The sequence below is a fragment of the Sphaeramia orbicularis genome, chromosome 21, assembly GCF_902148855.1.
Source record: "Sphaeramia orbicularis chromosome 21, fSphaOr1.1, whole genome shotgun sequence".
Classification (NCBI taxonomy): domain Eukaryota; kingdom Metazoa; phylum Chordata; class Actinopteri; order Kurtiformes; family Apogonidae; genus Sphaeramia; species Sphaeramia orbicularis.
The window spans coordinates 46103165-46130457 of NC_043977.1; the positions used below are offsets into that span (position 1 = coordinate 46103165).

Below are 27293 nucleotides of genomic sequence, written 5' to 3' on the forward strand. Positions count from 1 at the left end.
CTGTGACACCAAAAGCATTATGTAACTCTTCTTACAGGCCAAGCAGTACAGCACAATGAAAAGATCAATGTAGATTTATAAGACTGTTGAAATCCCCCTTTTATAATACCATAAAGGTGCTATAAACAGAGGGACAGCAGTGTTTACTGTCAGGTTACTCCTGATGTTATATTCTGGGAGTTGAGGTTTATGACGTGGAATTCTGTGAGTGAACAGAATCTTTATGCAGCGCCTGATCTTTAGCTGAACTTTCATCTTGACTCATATTCACCAATGTTCTTCTGGTTTCTAAAAGGCTTAATGCAGGTCGGGTTGACAGTTTACAGTTGGATGTGCTTTTTACAGTAAATGGGAACTGAAAGCAAATAGAGACAGGACGATAAACACCAGACACCTCTTCCTCTACTTGTAAACATATGCAAACAAAGCTGATCAGGGTTAGGAAAAAACAAACAAAAAAACAATTCTTTCATTCATTCATTCATTCATTCATTTTTTTCTCTCAAACTGGTCAGCTTTCTTTGTATACGTTTACAATCCCTAATAATAATATATTCCTTGAGATAATTGCATCTTGTGCTGTAAACTCAAGATAAATATATGTTTATCTTGAAATTGAACAAGTGTTAATGTTTACCTTTAAGGATATTTTGAGGTAAGAACTGATGGACAAACAACTCCTAAATTATCTTCAGACATAATCAACAAATCATTTATTTTCATTCTAGATCCAATGTACTTGAAAGAAGTGTTAAAAAAATAAATAAATAAATAAATAAAAAAAAAACAAAAAAAAACAAATATATATATATATATATATATATATATATATATATATATATATATATATATATATATATATATATATATATATGTATACAGGGTGGGGAAGCAAAATTTACAATGAACATTTAGTTGTTTTTTCTCAGCAGGCACTATGTCAATTGTTTTGAAACCAAACATATATTGATGTCATAATCATACCTAACACTATTATCCATACCTTTTCAGAAACTTTTGCCCATATGAGTAATCAGGAAAGCAAACGTCAAAGAGTGTGTGATTTGCTGAACGCACTCGTCACACCAAAGGAGATTTCAAAAATAGTTGGAGTGTCCATAAAGACTGTTTATAATGGAAAGAAGAGAATGACTATGAGCAAAACTATTAGGAGAAAGTCTGGAAGATACTATTAAAGAAGAATGGGAGAAGTTGTCACCCGAATATTTGAGGAACACTTGCGCAAGTTTCAGGAAGCGTATGAAGGCAGTTACTGAGAAAGAAGGAGGACACATAGAATAAAAACATTTTCTATTATGTAAATTTTCTTGTGGCAAATAAATTCTCATGACTTTCAATAAACTAACTGATCATACACTGTCTTTCAATCCCTGCCTCAAAATATTGTAAATTTTGCTTCCCCACCCTGTATATGTGTGTGTGTGTGTGTATATATATATATATATATATATATATATATATATATATATATATATATATATATATATACATAGTTAATGTAATATTGTTATTTTTTGCACTAAAAGACAAAAATTTGGAGTTGTCATTATTTATAGGCATAATGTAATATTTTTTTCACATTAAACCAAGAAGAAAATTTGGAGTCATTATTTAGGCTATAGCTTATTATGCTGTTATTTTACTTTAGATCATATTGGTCTGAATGTGGACACTTTCTTACTTATTACTGTCTCTGGATTATTTCCCATCTATTTGATTAATCATTTGTTTTTTCCCTCTTTTCTTGTAACCCTGCCTAGTCTTGCATGTCCAGACCCATCTCTATTATCAGGAAAGGAGCGTATTGTGACATTATAATGACTAAAGCCATGTGTCTGTGTAAAAACCTGCAGTTTTCAGGATGTAGTTACGGTTTGGGGGTCTTTCAAAATAGTAAAACACAGATGAGGAAAAATGACAGTCTTGCCAACATTATTCCAACCAAGTAAATCCAGTGAGCCAGATTAAACCACCTTAATATAAATGAGAGTAACTCGGCAAAAATGACATCCTGAAATTACTTGTTTTGTCCAGTCAAACTTTTCAAACTCAAGTATATTTCAGCCAGTATTTACTTTAATTATACAGGATTTTTTTTTTTAAATCAAAATGAAGCAGTGTGGTTGTATCCTGATCATATGTATTCTGCCTTCAACAAGGAAATACTTAAGTAATTATACTTAATGATTAGAGTATAATTGTATGATATTATTATGATAGAAGAAATGACAATTGTCATGTTAAAAAATTTTGATAATGTTTTTTTAACAAACATGTCACTGTGTGAGGAAAATTAGATGATATATGTGGTTCCTTTTAGCTCTGATGTCACTATAGAGCAGGGGTCAGCAACCTTTACAACCTAAAGAGCCATTTTTGTCATGGAGAAAAAGAAGGAAATCTGACTGGAGCCATCAAAAAAATATGTAAACCCTTCTACATTTTACCATGAGGTAGCTGCTCTGCTGTAGCCTATTTGTGATAAGTTTGGTATTTAACTTTGGATTTCCATTACAATAATGCAATGTCTGGTGCATTTATGAAATTATATGACTACAAGAAAGAAAACATTCAAGATTTGTATAAATTTTTTTAACATAATTATGTCGTGTAATGGAGAAAAAGTGCAACTTTCATGTGTAGTGGCTTACTTACAAACTATGAACAAATGCAAATTGAGCCTCTTGTTTTGAAAATGGTAAGAAAAGAATCCATTTTGGTTTTTATGCTGTCAAAAAATTATTTTATTCCGTCTAAACCCTGCGCACTTTTGCAGATGGACAGTTAGAATAGATTTCGGCCTATAACAGTGTTAAAAAGTAATGACTCATTCAGTTCATTTCAAAATATTCCATGTGTTTTGTGACCAGGGGAGCCATAGAGAGATGCTAAAGAGCCATGCGTGGCCCCGCCGCCACAGGTTGCAGACCCCTGCAATAGAGGTTGGAACATCCAAACCCCTTCCAATCTGTCCTTGAAGAACATTGTTTTTAATCACTTCAGTAATTTTCCTGATCCATCCCCTGTCCATCTTTGGTGTGTAAGGATTAGACCTTATCTGAATGCTGCTTTTGCACCAAACCATGACCACAATGACCTATTACTTTTTACACCATTAATAGCCCTAAACTGCTCGTGTTCTTGAATGTATTGTGGCCAGAATGTGAGGAACCAAACAAAACATGAAAAATACTATGTTACTGTCTACAGTGCAATATAAGTCCAAGCAAATGGGTGAGATGACATGGGGGTACATTTCATGTTCAATAAGCTCTGTGTTTGCACTAAATAACTTATCTCCTTGTTTAATACATGTATGGATATGTCTCAGTAAGTACTTTCACATGACACATGTTGCAGTTTACAGAAATAAAATTCTGGGGTAAAAATACTTACATACTTAATTACTGCAGTGTGACTCAAAATGAACATCATATTTTTTCACTTTACGCAAATGTACAAAGCATGCTGTTCTCATAAAAAATTGATCCTAAATGAAACATAGGGCTTTAGCTATGATGTTAAACTACAATTGTGATCAATATTGGATAAAAATGTTTAAATGATATATTTTTATGAACACAAATATGTTGTGACACGGAGACAGCAGTTTGTACCTTTGTTCAGTAAGACTTTGCTGGAACTAAAACACTACAAATATGCAAATACACTTATTTTATTTAGTATGACAACCAAAGTGATATATATACAGCTCATAGCAGAACATATTTGACAAATAACTGGATTGTACATAACCTTTCTATATTCTTCTACTGTTGAATAATTAGTTCCTAGAGATTCACAGACTTAAAATATCACTTATACAAGAAAAGATATTATTAAATTTAATAGTGCATTTACATATTTTAGTCCTTTTTAGGTTTAATTTTATATTGATCCGTAGGCTTGGAACTTCGCATACTGAAATTTTGTAAACCATTCCATAAAATAGAGTTCTTAAGTTAAGAAATGAGCCTATTGGAGGAATGATAGGTGAAACTTAAATTTTTGACACTGATGTTCACTTTTGCTTGATCTGGCCCATATTTAAATGTTGTGGCATTATTTTTTTATTAGCATTTTTCCATACTGTTTAAAGTATCTCTTATTTGGGGTTCTATGTAAAATATTTGAACATGGGAACTTTCAGCCACTGAAAATAGTTGAAGGTGAGGAAACGAGGAAGTCAAGGCAGCACAATGAAAGCTGAACTAACATGACTCACATATTAAATGTTAGTTCAGACTCAGTTCAGCCTAATTTGCACATTAAATGTAGTAAGTGACAGCTTCCGAAGTCATTTTTTATTGAATGACAGGCTTTATCACTGAGAAGGGGACTGACGTTATAATGCAGTTTTCTGGATCACCAGTAGATGTCACTACTAGATCTGCTGTCGCATTCAGAACACAGCGTCAGCTCTGAAGAGCTCAGTGAGCTGTGTGACTACTTTGTGTGTTTTCTCTCATAAAGAGGATTTTTTTCTGAATGAGGAGTAAGGGTTAGGTGAGGATTTTGTCAACCTGAGAAACAGGAAGGTGATCTGAGGAAACCAGACAGACTCCGGTGTTTCTGATGCATCCGTTCAAGGGCATTTCAGGAGCGATCACAGACAGTTTTGGGTTTCCTGCTCCTCTGAACAGGAGACGTCTGGCTACTCATATACACGTATCCACAGTGAATATCCTTCCACAGCCCCCTGCAGATCTGGGTTTGTTTCCCAAGCTGTTTTATGTCTTTTAGCAATGTTTTAAGTAGTTTTTGTATTCACCTCCTAAGGGACGCGGTTGCCTTTGTGTTCTCGATTTTTTTTTAAGCTCCTATATGAATCAAAGGCAGCTGTGAAGTTTTGAGCACTTCCTCAGATTTCTAACAGACCTGAGTGGAATGTGTTTGTTTTCAGAAAAAAAGGAGGCCAAAGGTGCTGTTGTCTGAGTGGTCGCTGATTACTTGATCACGCTGTGATTAGGCCGGCTTTCAAATCAAACACATGAACCTGCTCACTTCTCTGTCGTGAATATCCACATCCTGTCTGTCTCTCTCATGTATTCAAATACAGACGAGCTGTGTGATTAGTAAGTGTTTATCGGTTAGATTCCAGACTCACTCAGACAGTGTCTGATTGGCCATCAGGACACATTGTGACTCCCACAGTGGCCCGACACATCACATCGATGGCTTCTCTGGTGCCACTTTTAACATTCAATTGGCCCGGCTTCAACGTGATAAGAGAGCTGGGTCTGTGGGCCCTGGTGGACCTGAAGCACTGATTTTGTAACTCCGTCGGCTTCTTCGTCTCTTTCTTGATCGGATTCAGTCTGACAGCGTTCATCAATACAGATTAACTGACATCATTTCTTGGAGGAAAAAGTAACTCCTGCCACAGTGTGCCTCCCTGATGTGACTGTTCATCCTCATGTTATTCCCCATCTGTCCTCATCACCACACACATTAGAGGCAATTTTCTCAGCAACATCCATCCTAAAATTATGTAGGCGTTGAAGCTGGGTATCAAACTTCTGGACTTTTAAAAGTTCTGTTACTCAAAGCATCCACAGCTGTTGCGCGGAAAGTGATCGTGCCAAAAGTTTTCATAACTGTTGATAGTGATAATTATCCTTACTTAAAGTTTACTCATTTACGTATAGTTTATGATTTGGGGTTCAAAATCAGATGAAACGTGATCAAAATGATCTAAGAGATGTGAAAAGACATGACCGTAATAAACAGGGGAGTCTGAGTTTTTATTCACCAAATGTTTGCCCATCTCAGATGAAAGATATGTAAATGTAGTGATATCTAAAACAGCAAAACATTATCCTACATTCCACAGGTTCCCGTTGTCCCACTTACCTTGCACCTAAAGACCGTGTGGTATTAAATCTGCTATGTCCTATGTCTGGTTAGCAACCAATAGCAGTTCAGCATAAAATGACAAATTGATCAACACGTCAGATGTATTTATGAGAATAGAATAGAATAGAATAGAATAGAATAAAATAGAATAGAATAGAATAGAACAGAATAGAATAGAATAGAAAAGAGTAGGCTACCAGTTATGCAACGAAATTGCAGGTGGTCTCTGTGACAGTGCACTTACATCTAAATAACACAATAAGATACAAACATATATATAAAAAATATAAAATAGTGTGCAATCGAAATATGTGCAAATTAGACATATACTGTATGAAAAGATACATTTTTAAAAAATATAAAAGTAGTCTAAAAATGTGCAAATGTAACAGTGTAAACAATATGTAACAGTGTAAACAGTGCAAATGTAACAGCGTAAACAATGTAAACATACATGCAAATGCAACAGGGCAAACATACATGTGCCAGACATGAGGCACATGTTCTGTGATTGGTTATTGCACATTACAGTGAGGTATGGTGTGTGCTGACACTCCGCACAGCCCAGGGCAAGACACTGTTCATAAGTCTGGTGGTGTGGGATTTGACTGACCTGAAACGCCACCCAGAGGGTAGTAGGTCAAACAAGTGATGGGCAGGGTGGGACGGGTCTCCTGTCGTGGCCTTGACTTTGCAGAGGCAACAGGACTGTGCCATTGATGGCAGAGGCAGCCGATGATTTTTTGGGCAGTGTTATGTTACTAAAACAACTAAGCTCAAGTATTCTTTGCAAAATCGTCATCCCAGATTGCCTTCTTTTCCTGAGCCACAAGTTTTTAAGTTTTTTACGTCCCCACATCATGTGATAAAATGTCATTTCATCATTTCAGTTTTGCTCAGCACTGCTTCATTTGGGGCTTGGAGGTCAAATCTGGCTCATTTTCCTTTTGTTTTGGCCCCAGTTGGTATATGACAAGCCTGACCTCCTCTCGTTGAATTTCTTCATATTTGGGACAAATACTCACCTGACCTCAGGACAAACCAATTATATTTCAAATGTAGTAAATTGTTTTGGCCTTACTCGTGAATTTATGTGCTAACACAAATGTAGAATAATATAAAATGATGAGGGAAGGACATTTTATATGCTAAAGATCAAAGGTCAATGTTCAACCTCTCAGTGCTGTCATAATATTCAGTTTTATTCTGTTCTGTATTCAACACCATACTCCTTTAGAAAACAAGGTATAGGTGAAGGCAGTTTGGTTCTCAGTGGACATTCATTATTCACTAGGTTGATACATGTCAACACAGAGATAACTTCCATTTCACCATCATTACCTTTGATGTCTTTATGTCAAATTCCTGTAGAGTTTTCCTTACATGACAGACATGAGCGAATGGCAACGATGGTACATTATGAAACAGTTTTTCTAGTTTAAGTAGGAATATTCAAATAAAAGGTGATGATCTAATAGGATACACAGTTACTTGAAACCATCTCATAACTTGAATTTACTGAAGAGGTACTGTATTATCATATCATGATATAAAACGACATAAACCATAAGAGAGGGTTTGGGATACAAACGTAGGGATTTTGACGGTCACCGATAACCAGATGAACCAGATGTCAAACTGAGCTACATTTATCTTTGTGCCTACCTGCTTTGGTTTCATAATCACTATGGGGAGGAGCTGGAATGTGGGATTTGGGCCCAGTCCCGATTCACCCCTTGGCCCTCCCCCTTACCCCAACCCTTGGCCTTTGCACTTGGTGCTACCCCTTGAAATGGAGCTGCAAGGGTTAGGGGTTGAAACATTCCCCTATGTAATGGGACAATCCTTCACGACCTGTTACGTCATCAGCAGTCATCGATTCTGCTATTAACAGATGCGACAACTTTGTTTCCGAAAGTATTCACCATGCCGTCAGTAGCTGTAACCCTCCCTGTTCCATGGATTATGGTCATCTTTTTATGGCTATCAACTATAAACTGCAGAAATGTGGTCTATAACACATTGAAACAGCATTAAACAGTTGATCAAATGATTAAGTTGTTTACTAAGAAAATATGTACATTTGTGTGTTTCTTTCATCACACTGCTTGCACTTTTTGGCTCTGTTTATCTCCATCTTGCCAATGATTTGAACAGAATCATGGGAAATTTCTCCTCCGTTCGTAGTGTGGTCCTGACAAATCTCTGTTTCGAGGGCTAAACAGCCCTTCCCCTTAGCCCTTCTCCTTTGTCTAATCAAGAATCGGGACAACCCCATCATGTGTACACACAAAACGGAGGGGTGGGGGGGCAAGGGGTGAATTGGAATTCAGCCTTGGAGTCATCTTTGTGTTTAATGACAGGGTACTGTACTGCAGGTGGACAAGTCTTGTATCTAGACCACTCCTCATTTAGAAGTGAAGAGATGTTTACGAGTGGCTGTGCATTTCCCATGTCTCAATGTTAGAACTACACCTGGGCAGGTCAGTTGTGCTCAGCCAATCAAGAGATCATGAATGAGATGGAAAATGGTCAGCACAACAATGGGATTTAAATTAGGTTTGGCTCCTGGTCGACTGTCATTCAGCAAACAGTAAATCCATAGCTCAAAAACAACACAAACATCTAAAAATATGCAGTAATGTAAGGTAATTAGAAGGAATATTTTCTGAGTTTTCCCCCATTTTACAGGCATCTCTTAACATCCTATTTTCTGGAAAAGGATTCTGCCCTCATGGCCTGAGGAACCAGCTAAGTTCTGGGTTTTATTTGGATGATAACTCCACATTGAATGGTGCAGTAAAACTAGTTAGTTTGATAACAAAACAATGCCAAAGTTTTGTTGCACCACGTAGACTTAAAGTTCTCCAAACTAAGTAAAATATTGTTGCAGATATTGACATTTTCACTGTTTACATTTTTTTTATTTAACCAGGGAAAAAAAATCCCATTGAGATTAAGAACCTCTTTTTCAAGGATGTCCTGGCAACACACAGTTACAACATACAAAAATTTACAGGACAAGTAGAACTATGTAAAAAGAGAGAGGGAGAGAGAGAGAGAGGGTGAGAGAAATTAATCACAAACATAAATATGACAATCTATGATGGCCTGTCTCTTAAAGGTACATATTAATAAATGCAACAGAATCCAATTTAGTGCATGTGTTTACATGACAACAATCACTGAATTAATATATACATATATGTCATATTAGATCAGGGATTAAAGTTCTCCGTCACCACGACGGATTTCCGTCAAATGGAAAAATTGAGGGGGGAAAAAAGTCATATTGAAGTAACTTCCCCACGTGTTTCTCCACGATCCTGTCCTGGGTCTACTGTCCTGAATCTGCAGGTGTTTAACACAGGGGGCTGATAGGTTTAACAGTGATGAGAATAAGATGACTTCTTTATTTTTATGTCGGGAGGAGAGATTGATGACTATTTATCTTTGGAAGGAAGCGCTGCTCATTATGTGCCTCAGAAACACATGGACAAGTTCAGCTTTACCGAAGTTCAGTCTCCAGACTAACTTTAGTTTAGTGCTAACAAGTAGCTTTCATTATGAAAGAACCACAGCGAAAAGGGAGGAAGACACCACTGATCTACATGGACCTTCATGTTTGGGTTCATAGCTTATCTCCTCTTGCCGGTATATGACTAGTGTGTGTGTTTGTGTTTGTGTGTATGTGCCCTTCCCGTGCGTACGGCTGTGCGCGCTGCGGCCTTACGCGGTTACGCACCCGACTGCATAAGTGCTTTATTTTGACCCATTTAGCGTCTTATTTCTATCTGTGTGGTACAGTACGAAGATAAAATTGAATGAATGAGTAACACCCTTGGTATTTGCAGTGCCAAAAAGCAGAAAAAATAAAAGATTAGTTGGTTAGGGTTACATTTACACAGACATTTTCCCCAAAATTCATGTGCTGTTGGAGTTGGAGTTGTTTTAGGAGTTCCTAAATTGTTAAATAAAAAGTTTTACACTCATTTTTTGCAGTAAGGTTTTCTTCTAGTTATTATTTTCACTTGCTTCAAAGGCTTTCATACCCTTTAAAATTAACCAAAGAGCACCAAAATTGACCTGAAGCTTTAAAAATTTTCTGGGGGAGGACCCCCAGACCCCCCACCAATACCATTCATGACATTTTTTCTATCCATGTTACTAATCTTCTACACCTGTACACTCTCCCATTCAGTGTGTTTTACAGTATAACCAAATTTGACTATATAAACTTGTACGCTATAGTAGTATTGTATTGCATCATTTTTGATAGTGGCCAATGATTTTGACCAGAAGAAAATTTTCAGTCAGATGAAAAATTTTTGCTTTAATCCCTGTATTAGATCAAAAACATCAACAAAATGCCACCATCTATGGAGTTTGAAACAACATTGTACTATCTAAACCAGCAGTTGGTTTGGTTCCTTTCCATAGTTAAAAGTTATTTTATATCTCTCCGCTTAACTATCAAACTCTCATACAGCATAGATGGTTTTAAGCTGTGACATTTGATATTTGTTCCTCTCATGTTACAGTGCTGATATTTTTATCATGTTTTCTTAAGACATTTCAGGTTGTATATGTTGTTCATATTTTTAAGGAAACTTGTAGATGTAAACATTTTTATAATGTAAAGTTTACTTAAAGCAGCGTATGGTTTTCATCACTAATTTTTCTTCACATTTGTTATACCTGAGTGATATCCTAATTATTACTAATCCATTAGTCTTTCTGTGCTTACACACCTAAATCACTTCCCTCACAGTGAACAACTTCATACACGCCTCACTTGCATACAAGGTATGGCCGGGCCCTCGCTGCTCATTCGCTCCTTATAGTACGTGTATGATATGCCTATGCAGTGACATATTTCAAAAATGCCATGAAACTGATGTCTAAATATTGTTTTTCACGATCACACATCCAGTTTTATAAGATGACAGTTGACTAACAGTAGTCACTTTTCCATTGGACATATGCATGAAACTTTACTGATATTTACTAGGCTAACTGTTGAAAAATCAGAAGGGTGTAATGTCGGTTTTTCCATTAAATCACAAATGCAATGATTTGTTTATTTATTATCGGAAGATGACATGAGAAGTCATGCCATAAATATGGTGACGAATGTGAATATTGTGTTGATTTACAAGTATATTCATTATTTTTATATATTACCTCTCCATCCTGTACTAGATTCAAAGATGATTCAGTTTCCTGGTGTGTCCACACATACCGCACCATGTTTCTTTTAAAACTCTTCTTTGCTTGTTGTAACGTCTGTCAACATGTTTTGTTTTTTTTTAATTCACGTGACTCTAGTTGCAGAAGAACATCTTTCCTTTGCAGTTTTGCATGATATATGATTTGCGCTATGCCCAAAAAAACACCTCTTGCCAGTGCAAAAACTTTTAATCGAAAAACGAAATGTTTTGACGAAATTGTCGTTTTTCCATTAGTTAAATTTTTATGCGCAAGTTATATTCGTGCAGTTTAGGGTCAATTGAAAAGTGACTAGTGATTCCTTCCATTTCTTCTGACCCGGTAGTGGACACAGTTTCATTGCTTGTTGCTGCTGCGGCTGCATGGAATTCCCATTCCCACAATACACTTCACGACAAAATTTCCAAAAAGGCCTTGAGTGACTTATCGATTTGGTATGTAAACAAACGGACTGCTTGTGATGGAGTCATCCTCGAAGTTGTTCACCATGAGGGAAGTGATTTAGGTGTGTAAGCACGGAAGGACTAATGGATTAATGATAATGAGGCTGTCACTCGGGTTTTACAAATTTGAAGAAAAATTAGTGATGAAAATCAAACCCTGCTTTAAGTTTGACTTTTTTCACTGTTTTCCACTATTTTACTGGTCCGGCCCACTTGAGATCATATTGCCCATATGTGGCCCTTGAACTAAAATGAGTTTGACACCCCTGGTCTAAACACTCAGATGGGAATGACATAGTGTCAGAGTACTTTATGTCATGTCATTTGTCTTTATGGTGTAGAGAAGTGGCTGAAGGCCCCAGTGTCTGAATATAAGCGAGTCAAAGACATGATTGGATCAAAGTCCTCAAACAAAATCCTTAGAAATAACCTCTGTAAATGTCATATTCTGAGTATGATGAAAAGAAGATGATCTATACCAGAAGCTTCTTAAAATTCTTGTTGAACGAGCAGTTCAACAGAGGAAACCTGAGATAGAGATGCATGGAGAGGAACGAGTGGGATGAATAAAAAGTAAGAGCAGCGGTATATTAGGAGGTTCTGATGTGTAGGCTGGGAATGTTGGCAGCTCTGAGATGTGGGGAAGGAGATTTAAGGTGAACAAGTTATTCTCCAATCAATCTGTCACTGACCATATCACTTTGTATTTACCATGACACATTTATCTGTGAACCCCAGAGGCAGTGGACAGCAAAGTTAGAAAGAGTTAGAGGGCAGAGAGCTGTAAACACACTGAAGAGTAAACACTCTGTTATAGAGTTGTTTTGCAGCATGAGCAAAGGTATTTTGTACAGCAAGCTATCAAACCTAAATACATTTTAGTAGAGTGAGATGTGTCTACTGCACAGCACCCAAACCGGCATTGATTGTCTGGCCTTTCTAACCTCATGTACTTTTACTTTTTAACTTGTATCAAACAGCTCCTGATTGATCTATTCCAGACAGGCTGTACACAGAGTTCATATACACCCTGAACCCTATGGAATAAAGTTCATGTTTCTGTGGACTTAGCATGGAACTTGGGTATTTTTATCAGACATATTTATCAATTTAGTTATTTTAAGGTTAAATCATCAGTTTAAGTCAATAAGTTGTGATGCCCTTGTAAGTATGTTCCATCCATCCATCCAACCATCCATCCATCCATCCATCCATCCACCCAAACCATAATAATAACAAGTGGTGCCAGGCACAACAAACCCTGCCCCTTGCACGCATTTCGTCCATTATAAGTTAATGGGAAGATTTTAAAAGATCATAAAAAATTGTAGCTTTGACTTACCTTTCCCAAAATGTATGTAAGTATGTATGTACAGGGTGGGGAAGCAAAATTTACAATATTTTGAGGCAGGGATTGAAAGACAGTGTATGACCAATTAATTTATTGAAAGTCATGAGAATTTATTTGCCACAAGAACATTTACATAATAGAAAATGTTTTTATTCTATGTGTCCTTCTTTCTCAATAACTGCCTTCACACGCTTCCTGAAACTTGCGCAAGTGTTCCTCAAATATTCAGGTGACAACTTCTCCCATTCTTCTTTAATAGTATCTTCCAGACTTTCTCCTAATGGTTTTGCTCATAGTCATTCTCTTCTTTACATTATAAACAGTCTTTATGGACACTCCAACTATTTTTGAAATCTCCTTTGGTGTGACGAGTGCATTCAGCAAATCACACACTCTTTGACGTTTGCTTTCCTGATTACTCATATGGGCAAAAGTTTCTGAAAAGGTATGGATAATAGTGTTAGGTATGATTATGACATCAATATATGTTTGGTTTCAAAACAATTGACATAGTGCCTGCTGAGAAAAAACAACTAAATGTTCATTGTAAATTTTGCTTCCCTACCCTGTATGTATGTATGTAAATCTATTCTGGGTCACTGGCAATCTATAAACCAAATTGGGTATGGATTGAATCAATAGCTTTGCTGCTGAAGTGTTAACAAACAAAGAAGTGTTAACAAACAAAGAAACAAACCAAGCCAAACCAAAAACAAAACCCCTTGCCTGCCCTTCAGGGGCGGGGTCGTCTTCATCACAAATGACCAACTTAGGAGTGTGTGAATCATAAGTTTACCTTTAAATTTACCTGTGAACTAACTATTAAATTTTTAGCGCTCAGGCACAATTTTTCTTTGGCTTAATGTAATGGGCCCAGCGACCTGCCTTCGTCTATAAATGTAATCAGTTCATTTTAAGGTAACGGAAACACAGTGATTGTCATTGTTGTATGATTATCCGCTAATGAATACATAATTATCAATATTATATTCCATTTGTGCAGATAGATCCTCCTAAATCCCCTTTAATCTAACTGGACCTTTGAAATTGACTTAATGCTAACATACAATCCAGATGCAAATACACAGTGTAGCTCCTTATCCACACTCCTCATCATGGTTTTCTTCCTCTGGATTTGGCTTCTCTCCTCGTTCTTCATTCTTCCTGCTGAGAGCAGCTCAGCCTCACTGAGCTTACAGACAATCAATCAGCCATGCACTGTCTCTGACGGCGGGCTGTCTCAGTCAGGGAGGGGGTCTGGTGGTGATGGGTCTGGTGGCATCAGGGGACATCTCCAAGTACATCTGTCTCACACACAACTCTGTCGAAAGCAGCACAAGTGAGACTGTAATTTGGAGTCTCTGCGGGCCAACTTGTTACTTACCTCTCCAGAGATGATCACACCTGCTGGTATTTATACCAATCGCTTCATTACTTCACGTCTTTTTGTCTTAACTTCTAACTTAATCATTTAAGTAGGAAGACTTGTTTTGGTCATAAACTGAATAATTTGTTCCAGATAGAATAGAATAGAAAAGAATGGCCTTTATTCTCATCAGCCCCTTTTACACAGCACTTCTGTTCCAGGAATATTTCACCTTAATTCTGGAACGTCTGTGTAATCGAAATGGTGGGATCATTTGGTCCCACACCGGAAAAAATTTAAATCTTACCAAGTGTATTTTTCTCATTTCTAGTCAAAATATCTCGTCGCACTTAAAATAAAACATAGTCACCTTAAGAGTACCTTTTCAGTGAGATATAAGAACTTATTTTTAGACAATAGAACTTATTTCAAGAAATCTTACCAAGATAATTTTCATTTGTTCCATTGGCAGATTTTTTGCTTGAATTAAGCAAAAAAATCTTGAGTTAAAGGTTGCATGATTTTTCATCAAAAAGACTCCGGACGATTGGCCAAAAATGTCATCATGATAAAAAAAAAAAAATCATATCAGTCGATTGATAATAATAATAATAATAATAATAATAATAATTGATAAAGTGTGTTGTAGCCACATTGTTCCCTTTTCGTTGAGCTTTAATGCATGCACCTTGGCCATATACTTTTTCTGTTACAGATCTAAACTCATTAAAGTTCCCAAAACTTTCTTTTACACTATGGGCTGCATGAAAATGGTTGATGTAAAGAGGATAATATTAGGCAGAAGGCACAGGAAGTACAAGTAAAAGAAGATTTTTTTGTTATACTTTAGTTATGTCTCTGGGAAATCACCATTTTAAACCTGGGGGAGACTGTACAGGGTTTTGTTCATTGAGGGTTATGGATTAGATAAAGGATGGGATTTGTGTAATGATGAAGCTGTGATGACATTTGAAGAAATTAAAGCAACATTTCTTATTCCCACCAACACTTTTTCAAATTTTTACAAGAAAGTAGTTTTATTGCTGCCCAAAACCCAAAAGCTAACTGTACGCCAATTATCTACTATTCCAGAGGAAACAATTTGTAATTATTTGTATGGTAGAAGACAAATTTAATTTTGTGGAACATGTTTTGTAGCTCTAGTGAGTTTTCTGAAGGCTGCCTGAATGCCTGGAGGAAGGTTATGCGGGAGGATATCTCCTTGAAAGAGTGGGGTAGCACATGCTCACAGGCCCACTGTCAAATGGGAAATGCTGGGTTACAGCTGTTAAACTTTAATTGGCAAAGTCACACATATGTAAATTTAAAAAAAAAAAAACCACAACAATGCACATATTAACATATGCTTGATAGGCTGAACACCACATAACTGAAAACTGGAAATGGGCCACATTTGGAATGGCAGCACCATGGGACTGTCTTCCTTCTTGTATTCCTGGAGAAGGTCAAAAGAGAAACTTATGATAGAAGTTTTGATGGGAGACATTCTTTCTCTTTATGGAAATTGTGATCCATCTGCCATAGAGAGTCTTTTTTTAAAAAATTATTTTCTTAGGGTTTTTTTTTTTTATTATTTCCTTAAGTTGTATTCCTGGGATTGTTTTTTTTAATATATATATTTACTTTTTTGGAAGTAGTTTCGCAGGCATGACGGTGCAATGTGATAAAAAGGACTTCCATTCTTTCATTTTTCTTTATCCCTAACACAATCCCACCCTACCCAAAAGAAGACAATCCTTAATGTAAATCCAATATTGACAAGTAATCAGTACACAATAGATGTAACAATTGTCTAATTAACAAAACAAAAATAAGTAGCTAAACTATAACAAACAAACAAACAAGAAACACAAAGGGGGGGGGGTGTTTCAGTCATCGCGATCAGGCAGGGATGTCAAGGTTTCTATATAATTTACCTTTTCTGTCCAGTCATTTCACAACAGAAGTGCTTGCTACTCGTTTTACAGTACGCTTGTTGAAGAAACTGATTGCATTTTAGAATAAATTCTCAGGCTAGAGGTACACTTAAGGAAAAAAACTAGCTTTTGTAGGTCATTAGAGACCCAGATTATTTTAGACTTCACTATTGTGATCAGTTCAGTCAGAACAAATTTAAATCACCAATATAGAGAAAACTATTGCCCCGTTGAGACTTGGCCGGACATTTCTGGACATCATGTGCCCAGAGAGATCTGACCACATTCACAAATGACATTTGAATGCATCTCCATGTGTCCTGAGTGATCAGATCTGGCTTCCATATATGCAAATAAACAAGCTCATGTAGTGCAACCCTTCATTTCAGCTTCATCTGGCAGTCTGTGAAGTGCTTCTTTGGAAATTTAATTCACTGTATGTCTCGAAGGTTACCGGCAGCTTCTAAAGTGGAGTGTTTTCTTGCCTGTTACTCACTGCACAAGGTGACTTTGTCAGTTTGTCAATGCACCCTAAATGTCGATATGACGACTCTGACCTTTCAGTTTATCTTATAGTTTTTTTGCACGGCACTTAAGTGTTGCTTTAATCTTAAAGCACTTGAAGTATTAATGTGGATTTCTACTGGATATCCCACTGTGGATAAATGCTAACAAAGTGACAAAACATCATTTTGGTGCACTCAGGCAGCACTGTACAAGTGAAGCACACATCACATCTTATGGGCTTTGGCAGTTTTTTATGCATCTTTAAAACATGTTACTATGATGCGGATGGTGTCATATTTTTGACATACATTTCAGATATGGTGTCTCACTTAAATGTCGGGGTTACAACACTGTATTAGGCCCAATTTAAGTAAAAACATTCAGAGACAAAAGGGATAATATTCAAAGTAAAAGGTCAAAATTAGAGAAGAAAAACTCAGATGTTCTTATGAAATTATATCATAAGGATTGGGGTTTTTTTATATTAACATTTTTATTGAAAAAGCAGATCCAGTTTACAATACAATGTAAAGATTTACAAAACTTTTGCTTTTTCTAGTTTTTAACTCTTACAATATCAACCAAAGAAAAAAAAAAACAACTTAAATGGGGGGGCGGGGTGGCCACTCGTCTTCTAAATTTCTAGATAGGTAAACAAGTAAGTGTATAGGTATTGAGTCAAATAGCACTGTTTACAAAAAATCTGATCTCACAGGCTTGACATAGTCCCACCATTTTGACCATATTCTATAAAATGTATCCTTCTGTAATCTGAGGGAAAAAGACAGTTTTTCCACGTAGACATAGATTTCTTGAACAGTGTTAATCCAGTCTTCATTTGTTGGTGGTTCAGGTTTAAGACATCTCCTCGTAATGACTTTTTTGCTTGCTGCCAAAAAAATATAGAATAGTTTCTTGTCCTTATAGTTAAGGTCATCCAATGCAATATTTCCAAGATAGACTGTGTCAAACGATAAAGGAAAAACAAATGAAAACACATTCTGAATATGTTTGTGGATCTCTGACCAGTATTCACAAATTGCTTGGCAAGGATTGGATTTTTTAAGTGCTAAAAGTTTTTCTCTCCTCTGTTTCCTGTTTCAGGTTCATACACGGGGGTCAGTTTTTGAACGGCCTAGCTGGTCCAACCATCATGAGCGCTGGTCCTTTCCTGTCCACCACGTGGTTTGCCCCTGACCAGAGAGCCACCGCCACTGCTGTGGCCTCACTCTTTTGTTACCTGGGAGGTGCAGCCTCATTTGTAGTGGGACCTCTGGTAGTGCCAGCACCGAACGACACCCAGGGAGCGAGCACCGTGGCAGCAGCAGTGACTTCCGACAACTTCATCAGAGACAGGACCCAGCTTGTTATGTATGCAGGTACTGACAGCGAGCGAGAAGTGCCAAGGGCATGGAGGATCAATAACACATCATTTCAACATTATGTCAGTCCTGTCAAGGGACACAAATACAATCAGGCAAAGGGGATCCAAGACCAGAAAACACCCAAAAACTCCAATTATAATCTTCATAACTGCCTCCCTGAAAAATAGATTGCTGGAACTGTTATGCTTAACTGATTCAGAAAATTAAAAGCACGCCGAAAGAGTAAGACAGCCATGCTGTAATAGAATAAGGCTGCTGCTTTTGTTTAACCTAAGGTACTATTGTTATTAACTTTTAAAGGACAAAGAAGTGTTGGAGAAATAGTAATGGAGGTCGACAAAAGTCTCAAGGAGTTATTGAGTAGTGGGCAGCTGACTCTGGATCAGTTTATCTGGGCTTTTATCATAGGAGCATGTACAAATACAGTATGCATAGGAAGGGTGGGTTTTTCCCTGCATGACTGAATGACCCAGGCATGAGTATTTAGCCTATAATGCTTTTTATTACTCCAATCTTTTTCTTCCAGGCTTTGAATATGTCAGGTTGACTTGTTTTCCTTAAAAATGTCACATTGGTCTATCTGTGAAGTCAGAAGATAACATATATGTCTCCTTTATCGCTGTGTTTTGCAGAGTTGACTGTGATTGCGGTGCTTTTTGCAGCCGTCTTGCTCTATTTCCCGTCACGCCCACCGATGCCTCCGAGCGTGGCTGCTGCAAGCCAGAGACTCAGTTACAGAAGCAGCATCTGCCGACTGCTGAGGTACAATCACACCTACACATACACAGGCAAATAAACAAGAACATTCATTTAGGCCTATTTGTCTTAATCTTTTCTACATATCCCAATTCTAAAATACATCTCTAAAATGGAAAAAAAAAAAAGGCTTTGATGAGTTAATTCACTTGAATTACCAGGACTTTTATTTAAATTTGTAACAGAAAGAAATTCAGATGTTGATGCCTCCAAGATACTGACAAATAAGTTGGGTCAGAGACAAAACCAAAGTAAACATTTATAGGATATACCAGTACCTCTATTCTGTTTCAACAATTAACAGGTTAATTTGTGACAATTGAGAGGAGCATGATGGGACATAAAAGTGGCAACAACCAAAGGCCCTGTTCTCACTCATGTGTTTATTTTGTAAAACTGATATTTGTGTCTATATATGGACCTCTCATCCATATGTAAATGGAATTTTGGGTCACAAAAATACAACATTTTAAAAGCTTTTCAGAGTGAAGACTGGCCTAAATTAAGACCTTAATTATCCTGGGGCGGCTAACTCCTCAATTTTAATTTCACTCACTCACCCACCCATAACACACAGAAACACTGACACCACACATTCACTTTTGGGGGTCGGGCTGTGTGGCGCCTGGTGGGCGATGCCATTCGGGTGGGTGAGGCTGCCCGTGTGGCATCACCCTCAGCAGTGCACAGTTTCTGCTCCTCAATTTTGACTGCTTGCATACACACCTCACACTTCACAGCACTGATAGGTGGGGAGGTGAAGGTGGGGGTGGGGAGGTGAAGGTGGGGGTGGGGGGGTGGGGTCTTCCCACACCCTTGTTCCCTGGATGCTGTCTGGGGCAGGGGGGTTGGTCCATTGGCTTGGGACTCAGCTGGCTGCATTGCTGGGGGGATGCTGCCCTCTGATGAAGGACGTGTGCGCATGGGGATTGTGGTCGGGGAGGGTTACCCCTGTGAGAAGTTGCAATAAATATTAATGGAGTTTGTTTGATAATCCCATGTGCTGTGTCTTTCCTTTGTTAGAATAACTGAAACTTTTGTGAGTCTTTAGGCATTGCCAACCTTTAAATCTCATTTGTAAATGCTTTAGATGGCATAGATAGTGCACACTTTAGATGAGCTCACACTATATATTTAATTAGTAGTAAGTACTTCATAACTACCTGAAATAATGGATTCCTGTATTTATAACTGTTTATAGGACATCTATTGGAAAAGAAATTTGTGAGTTAGTATAAAATACCTACTAACATATTCACTAACCATTAGTACATGTCTGAATACTGTATATGCAAGCATAAATGTGCATCATAACTGGTTTGTATGTGATGCAATACTAAATTTTTAAATGCTGAATCCATAATTTATAAAGTATGAAAATACAATCATTAAGCATATTGTAGATGAGCTTATCAATGATGAGTAAAACATTTACAACTGTGCTTTTAAACCATATACTAATGAGCATTCATGTCAGAAATACGCTTTATAAATGATGAATTCAGTATTTATACATAGTGTGTACTTATTATAAAGTGTTACCGGAAAATGTACACCCAGATAGATATCCATATGCTTCTGGACAGGACATTAGCATTTATAAGGATGTGTCATGACTCATCACTCATGCCAAACTTTGTGAGAGAACTGTCAATTCATTCAAAAACACTATTACAAAAGAATTTCTATCTTGAAAATACAATATTGTAAAAAGATTCACAGAGTCTTGGGTAATCTCAATGCGTAAACACCAAGTGCGGGAACCACTGCTGAATGTGAATGACCTTCGAGTTCACTCTGCGAGAGCTCATCTCAGATGGAATGTAAGACAGTGGAAACTTCCACATTTTGGTTCGAAAAGCCATGAAATTTGTAATAAATCAGTAAAGGCCATTGGCACTTTATTAAACATGCCGCTGTCCCAATGTTTTTGAGTGTATTGCAAACGTTAAATTATGAATTATATAAATTAGTTTATAAAATGAAACACTGAAAATATTTGTACTGTTTGTCCATTATTAGCAAAGCATTAGAATTATTAGCATTAGCATTAGAAGAATTAACAAATGAGAAAATGTCCTAACTTTTTATAAAATTTGGTTTATGTTGGGTTTATATATCACCAGCATTTTTCATTGCTTTACTCACTTACTGATTGATTACTTGGTTGATTGGTTTATTGATTGACTGATTGATTTGATGGATGACTTTCTGGGAGGTCTATGTCTTCAGGAATAATGTGATGTGGTAGTTTGACCCCATTGACTTCTTTGGCTGTATTAGCTAATTGTGTAGAAATGCTAATCAACCAATAAATAGTCCAACCAACCAAAAGCAAATCCAGGTTCATTAGTGTTTGTCTACTTCCTGTGTCCACTGTGACTCGAGAGTCTGTAGTTTGTCTGTTTTCAGTTGCTTTAGTTGCCTGTGTTCTTTGAAAGTCTGTTGTCCTGTGATGGAGAGGCTCTGCAGTAAAGATACCCTAGAACTGTTTTATACATTCCCACACAAAGTTATCTGAATCCATTTGTCAAAACACTATGTGACTGGGATGTAGACAAGTCAAACTCTGAGGTTCGCTTTTGTATTATGTTATTTCTGCTGCAGTGCTCTCTAACAGCTCATGTCTACAGATCCATTGAATTTAGTTAGGTTTCTTATTTACAGATGCACTACGCGCTTCTTGTTGTTAAGAGTTAAAGTGACAGGATCTTAGAGAAGGATGTGGAATCTTAATGAAGGGGTCTGCCGCTCACCATCTGTTTGGGTTCTTATCAAAAAAAACCAGCCATCCCTCCAGATTAATTACTAAGCTATAATGTATCTAGTAGCTGATAACTTGGATTGTCCTCTGTGTCTGTAGAATCCAGGTCAGTAGACATTTTTCTCAAGACACGTTGGCGTTTCGACACCTTGGACTTTTTCCTCTCTGGGAGAAACATTATGGGGAGACAATGATTGAGTAACACTTCACTATAACCCGGCGACACCTCATCCCTGCCCCTTCACACTTTATACCCAGGTAATATTTATCCCCCTGGCCATGAGGAAATGGCATCACCTGAGGAATGAGCATCTTCACAAGCCTTTTGCCCAGCTTGTGAAGGAACGAGGCCTGTGGCGGAGGCCGGGGATTAAAGGGCTGGGGAGGGGATGGATGGAGAGAAGAAAAACTAGCCAATGGCACCCAGGGAGTTGGCCTAGCTTTGTTGGCTGCAATTGATCCCCTTCAGTGAGAAATAGCTTCACTGCAGTGCCAAGCTTTTCCACAGACCCCTAACCAGTACAGAAAGGCTTAACTCCCCGTAAGAGCACCCTCAGATAGATGGCACGGGCCAAGCTGGTTTCAACCTAATGCATAGTTTTGGACAGATGTTCACACACAGACGGATAGGCCAATTTAACTAGGGCGTCCAGCTGAGAGGGCTTCTGTTCCACTTGTGATAGGCAGTCTTCCAGTGACCTGTTTGGGCAGTGCAAAGTGTGTGTCCAGCAGCATCAAGCTGCTGAATTCTCCCACAGGGACTAAATATGAGGCAGTGAAAGTGATTTCTAAGTCTGTGTGTTCAAATAGCAGTTCAACAAAATAATTCAGAATTCTAAAACTTTAAAACAACTTTCCAGTGCTGATGATTTATTATGAAAAGCTATGTGAAGTTGAATGCCTCTTTACTTCTTAACATCCATCAGGTCCCTTGTGTCTCAATTTATGGTTAGGGTTAGGGTAACATTTGAGCCTTCAAATGAAGTCTGAGGGTGTATCATTTGGTCCTGTCGTGGAAATTTACCGTTCAACTGATAACTCACACAAAGAAAAAGGGAGAAAGTTAGAGTTAAAATAATAAATGCATTTATTGAGAAATCAATCACAGACAAAGCTCTGTAAATGAAGTCTGATTGACAAGAGAAAACTAAAGATTATATAGAACCAAATCCAACCCCCTCAAACTATGATGTCATTCCTTACGTACATCGTACCACCCCATACTACTCCTTCTCTGCTCCGTGAAGAGGTCATGAGGACCTCTTCACTCTAACCTTGCTTGAATACAGGCGCCATCCTCTATCTACACATTCAGACATTTAGGTGTTTGGGTTTCAACTCAAGGTAAGAACTTCGTCCCCAAGTCGGGGTTGCTACAGAGTGGTAAACATCACACATAACAATGACTCAGCATGCACTTAACAGTATAACATATTAAAAGAGTATAGAATATAAAAAGTAAATTTTTCCACCACAGTCCGTTTAAAACAGACCAGAGTTCATTTCCCCAGAAAGTCCAGACTTTTTTTTTAGGTGTGATTACAAACATGCGAATTCTGATTTGAATCAAACAAGCGGATTGAGACCACATAGAAGCGGTGGTCTCGGTCCGCTTGTTTGATTCGAATCCGGGCCGGTTCATTCTGGTCTGAATATAACTGGCCTTGAGCCAAAGCAAACCAAGGAACCATGCGCCTTTTTGTTCTTGCCACCATAGCCGCTGGAAGTAGCTGAGCCTCACGGGCAGTCAGAGCTCATAGCAGCAGCCATGAGCCATAGACAGACATGGAGCAATGAGGAGATCGAATGTCTCATTGACATTTGGTCAGATGTCCATATTATGAAACTGGCAGCGAATGAGCTGTTCTTGACAGTTAACATTATTTTCCTAAATTCGTGTTTATAAAAATAGAATACATACACATAGGACCTCCACATTTGTTTCCTTCAACACCCGCCGTCTCTGTTTCACCCCACCCCCGACTTTCCTGTCCAATGCCAGCACAGTTCGTCACATGCATGCTTTTATTTACAAATTTTGGTCCACCAGCGAAAAGTGCAATGAGAATACGATCCGACCCAAATGAACAAAATAAAGTCTGCATTCAATCCAAATCAAATAAGCGGACCAAAGGACTTTCCAGGTGTGAATATGAGTCCAAACCAGCATATTGGCCTTAAACTTCTGAAAAGTAACAGGTCTTAAAATGGTATGAGTCGATCACATGAATCTTTATAATGAAAAGAGCTTGCTTATTCTGAAAAATCTACACAGAATAACCACAAGTGCTATTGGTCTTTATTTTTAGTCTCTTCATTTCTGTTTTATAGCACATTAACTCATTGGTTCATTCTCTGCACCCTCATCATTTGCATTAGACAGCTGCTTTCAACTGAAACACTCTCATAAATTCACAGTACATGACCTCCTCCAATGCCAAACGCATAAGTTACTGATTAGCTTTGTGGAATATGAAGTTGCCAAAAGTCAAACTAGGCAGAATTTAGTGAAACCTAAACAAATGTTAAAAAGAAGCTGACAGGATGTTGATTTATCAGGAAGAATCAAACTCCAAAAAATGAATAGCATTTGTACTGTGGTTTTGAGGATTTAAATAAGAAGCAGTTAACAGAAGTTTATAAACTAGTTATATTCCAGTTGTGTTGTTTTTTGGTTATTGTTTTGTTTGCTATTTGTTGATTTAAATTGTGGTTGATTGTTTTCCGTTCCAAAGGAAAGTGAAAAATCAATGACTGTGGTTCTCAGTGTGCAAGATTTAGAGGGCTTTAGGAGGATCAAACTGCAGAAGTGGATGACAGTATTCATAATTATGTTTTTATAACTGTATAATCAAGTGATTTTGTTATCCTAGAATGACCTTTTTAGAGAAGAAGACATTCACTGTTCATGGAGTCCATCATGTGCCTACACTAGCTGTGAAAAGGCAACTACAGAGGTTCTGTAGTTAATGTGGAAACACCGTCATCTTCTACAACACTGATTCATCAGTAAAACCCATGGAGTTGGATCAATGACAGTGGATGGAGACACTTGTTTTTATTATCAGTTAATGATAGATTTTACTGAAAAAGTCCCTTTTTCTTCAGTTTACTCTGCTTTTGATATAATAACCTCTATAAATTTACTCTGAGCTTTAATAAACATTTACAAGATCAATTAATCAAATATAGGAAAATATAACATTTATACTGATAAAACTCAAACTAAAGAGAATAGTATGACAATAAGTGGTGATAAATCACTTAAGAAAGGTTAAGTATGGAGAGAAATTAATTTGGGAACTTACACAAAAGTACCACTGGGTCTTTATGGGATAAAAATCACAGAAAAGACACATTTTTTGTGGCCACTGTAGAGGTGGGTGAGGGGAGGGTTATTCACTGGGTGCAGTCTGCATCTTGACCCCTAGTTGTCACTAAATATCACACTTTTATTACTTTCGTCTACATTTTAAAATGGAAAAAAGTCTGAGAAGAGCAATTTTACCCTTGGTCTGCGTGACTTCTGATGTTTATAACCCACTCATAGAAGTGGGCGATATACATCACCTACAATAATATCGTGAATGTTGATTTGACAATGTGCAATTTTACACTGAGTATTCATACTGTCTCGAAAAGAAAACAAACGGAAGGTACATGGAAGGTAACGGAGAGGTGCATGAAAGTCCTCATTGGCCAAATGCGTGCCTCAGAAGCCAATGAACGGACATGATTCAGTCTCTTGGTGACATGTGGAGGGGGTCCAGTGGATACAGGTTAGAAGTTGTGAAAATTTCGTGTAAGATCCGAGCTGTATAATAGAGGAATAGAAGCCGGGAGTCAGATGTTGAAAGCATGTTAGGTTTCACTTTCGTTTCACCCCAGCGTTAGTTACGTTAGTTATGGACCACACGCCCACGTATATAACTACTGCCCCTACCCACGTACATAAACACCCCCCCACCCTCATGTTTTGCAGAATATGTATGAAGCACTTTCAAAGCAAACAAGAGCTGTTGTTCTGAACTGCTGTGTCTATCCATAGATGTCCTGGTAAGCAAGTAGTTTTACAGCATTTTTTGTAAGAAAAAAGAAAGAAAGAAATTCACATTTTAAAGGATATCATCAAATTATTGTTATCGAGAATTTTATTTAAAAATAATCAAGATATTTTTTTTGCCCATATCGCCCACCCCTACCTACTCATAAAGGATGAAACACCCACACCCACAGACATCTGGGATTGTTCTGAAGTGTGAATGTGTACAACCAGCATCCGTTCTCATTTCAAATGACAGTGCAGCGGAATCACGTGTTTTTTCGCCTTCAGTGCATTTTTCTGATGTGATGCTTTGACACACGATCTAGATGTAAATGGATGAGTGAGAACATTATACATCTATATGTTGTTTTTGCAGTCAGGAATAATCTTCAATTGATGATTTCATAGTTTACATCAAGAAAGATGCAACCCTGGCAACAGCAAGGTGAAGGGCCCTCTCCTAATTGGTGGGGAATATATGGATCCCTGTTTCCCAGCTTCTTTGTGACAAAACTGACAAAAAACTGTCAGGCAAACTTGTCTACCGGCAGTGTAAAAGGAGTCAATCTTCTGTCCTCCGCCAGTCTACCTTGTTAAAAAACCTTAATAGACCCACTTATTTTGGTGTTAAAACAGTATTCTATTCCTTGAGGTGTTTCTGTTCTACTTTGAGTTATTACTTTTTGAAATCCTGAAGCGCACAATTGTAATTTCATAATGTTTGAAATCAGAATAAGATGTAGTACAAAGCAAAATAAAACTGTGTTCTTTAATTTTTTTTTTAACCCATGTGAATTTGTGGTTGTGGTGTAAAAGCAGAGGCATTTCTGATCTTCTATGAGGCATTCTTTTACCTTCCATAACATGCATTATATTCACAAAACTTTATTTAGCACAGGCATATTCTTGTTGGACTTTCAATTAAGATTAAGACATCCATTTACTTAAACTTAAACTACTTTCCCAGCAATCAGCATCCAGAAGTTTCCAGAATCTATTGTACATGTCATTGCTGTCAGATGTAAACCTCTTAAAGGTTCCATATTATGCTATTTTTCAGTCACGTCATATAGGTCTCAGAAGCCCAAAAACATAGTATTTAAGTTTGTTCGCCCCAAATTCATCCTTTGTTCGGAGTTTCAGCGGTCGAAAAAGTCACTCTCACCAGCCCTCCTCAGAACAGGCTGTTTCTGGGCCTGCTTCCGGGTATGCAAATGAACGCATCTGTCCACACCCACTCTCCCTCCCCTCTCTGGGAGAGGACGCGGCTTACGCTAGTGGTACTACGCGCTAATGTTGACTGTGAAGCCCCTCTCTCGTCTACAATACACATGTCTCAGACAGAACGTCTTTCCAAACACTGGCTTTCTTTGCCTTGAGGCATGATTGAGCCCCAACGGAAAACGGTGGTGTTGTGTCGGGTTCGTGGACCTGACACGGAAAGACGCCTGCCGCCACTAATGCAGGCAGCTACTAACAAGCTTGATGCTAACTATACTGATGCCAACCACAAAAGGCCCGTGTTCAGAGTAGTTATGTTGAATGTCTCTTGATATTATCAGCTCTTGCATGTTAACAGGGACGCAAACGTTAGCAGCAGTAACCGAGCTATGTTAGCTGCCATGCTAACGTT

The 27293-nt window shown here is 37.7% G+C and overlaps 1 protein-coding gene across 2 annotated transcripts in view; it reads left to right on the plus strand.

The window, feature by feature from the left end:
- The window catches only part of slc49a4 (solute carrier family 49 member 4), a 135931-nt gene that overhangs the window by 23046 nt on the left and 85592 nt on the right, over positions 1-27293 (plus strand). Inside the window, exons 3-5 of one of the 2 annotated variants that reach the window (XM_030125718.1) lie at positions 12058-12061; positions 17815-18089; positions 18728-18857. In XM_030125718.1, the coding sequence (XP_029981578.1) occupies positions 12058-12061; positions 17815-18089; positions 18728-18857 (409 nt within the window). The remainder of the gene's footprint in view (positions 1-12057; positions 12062-17814; positions 18090-18727; positions 18858-27293) is intronic. The other variant, XM_030125717.1, reaches the window with a different exon arrangement.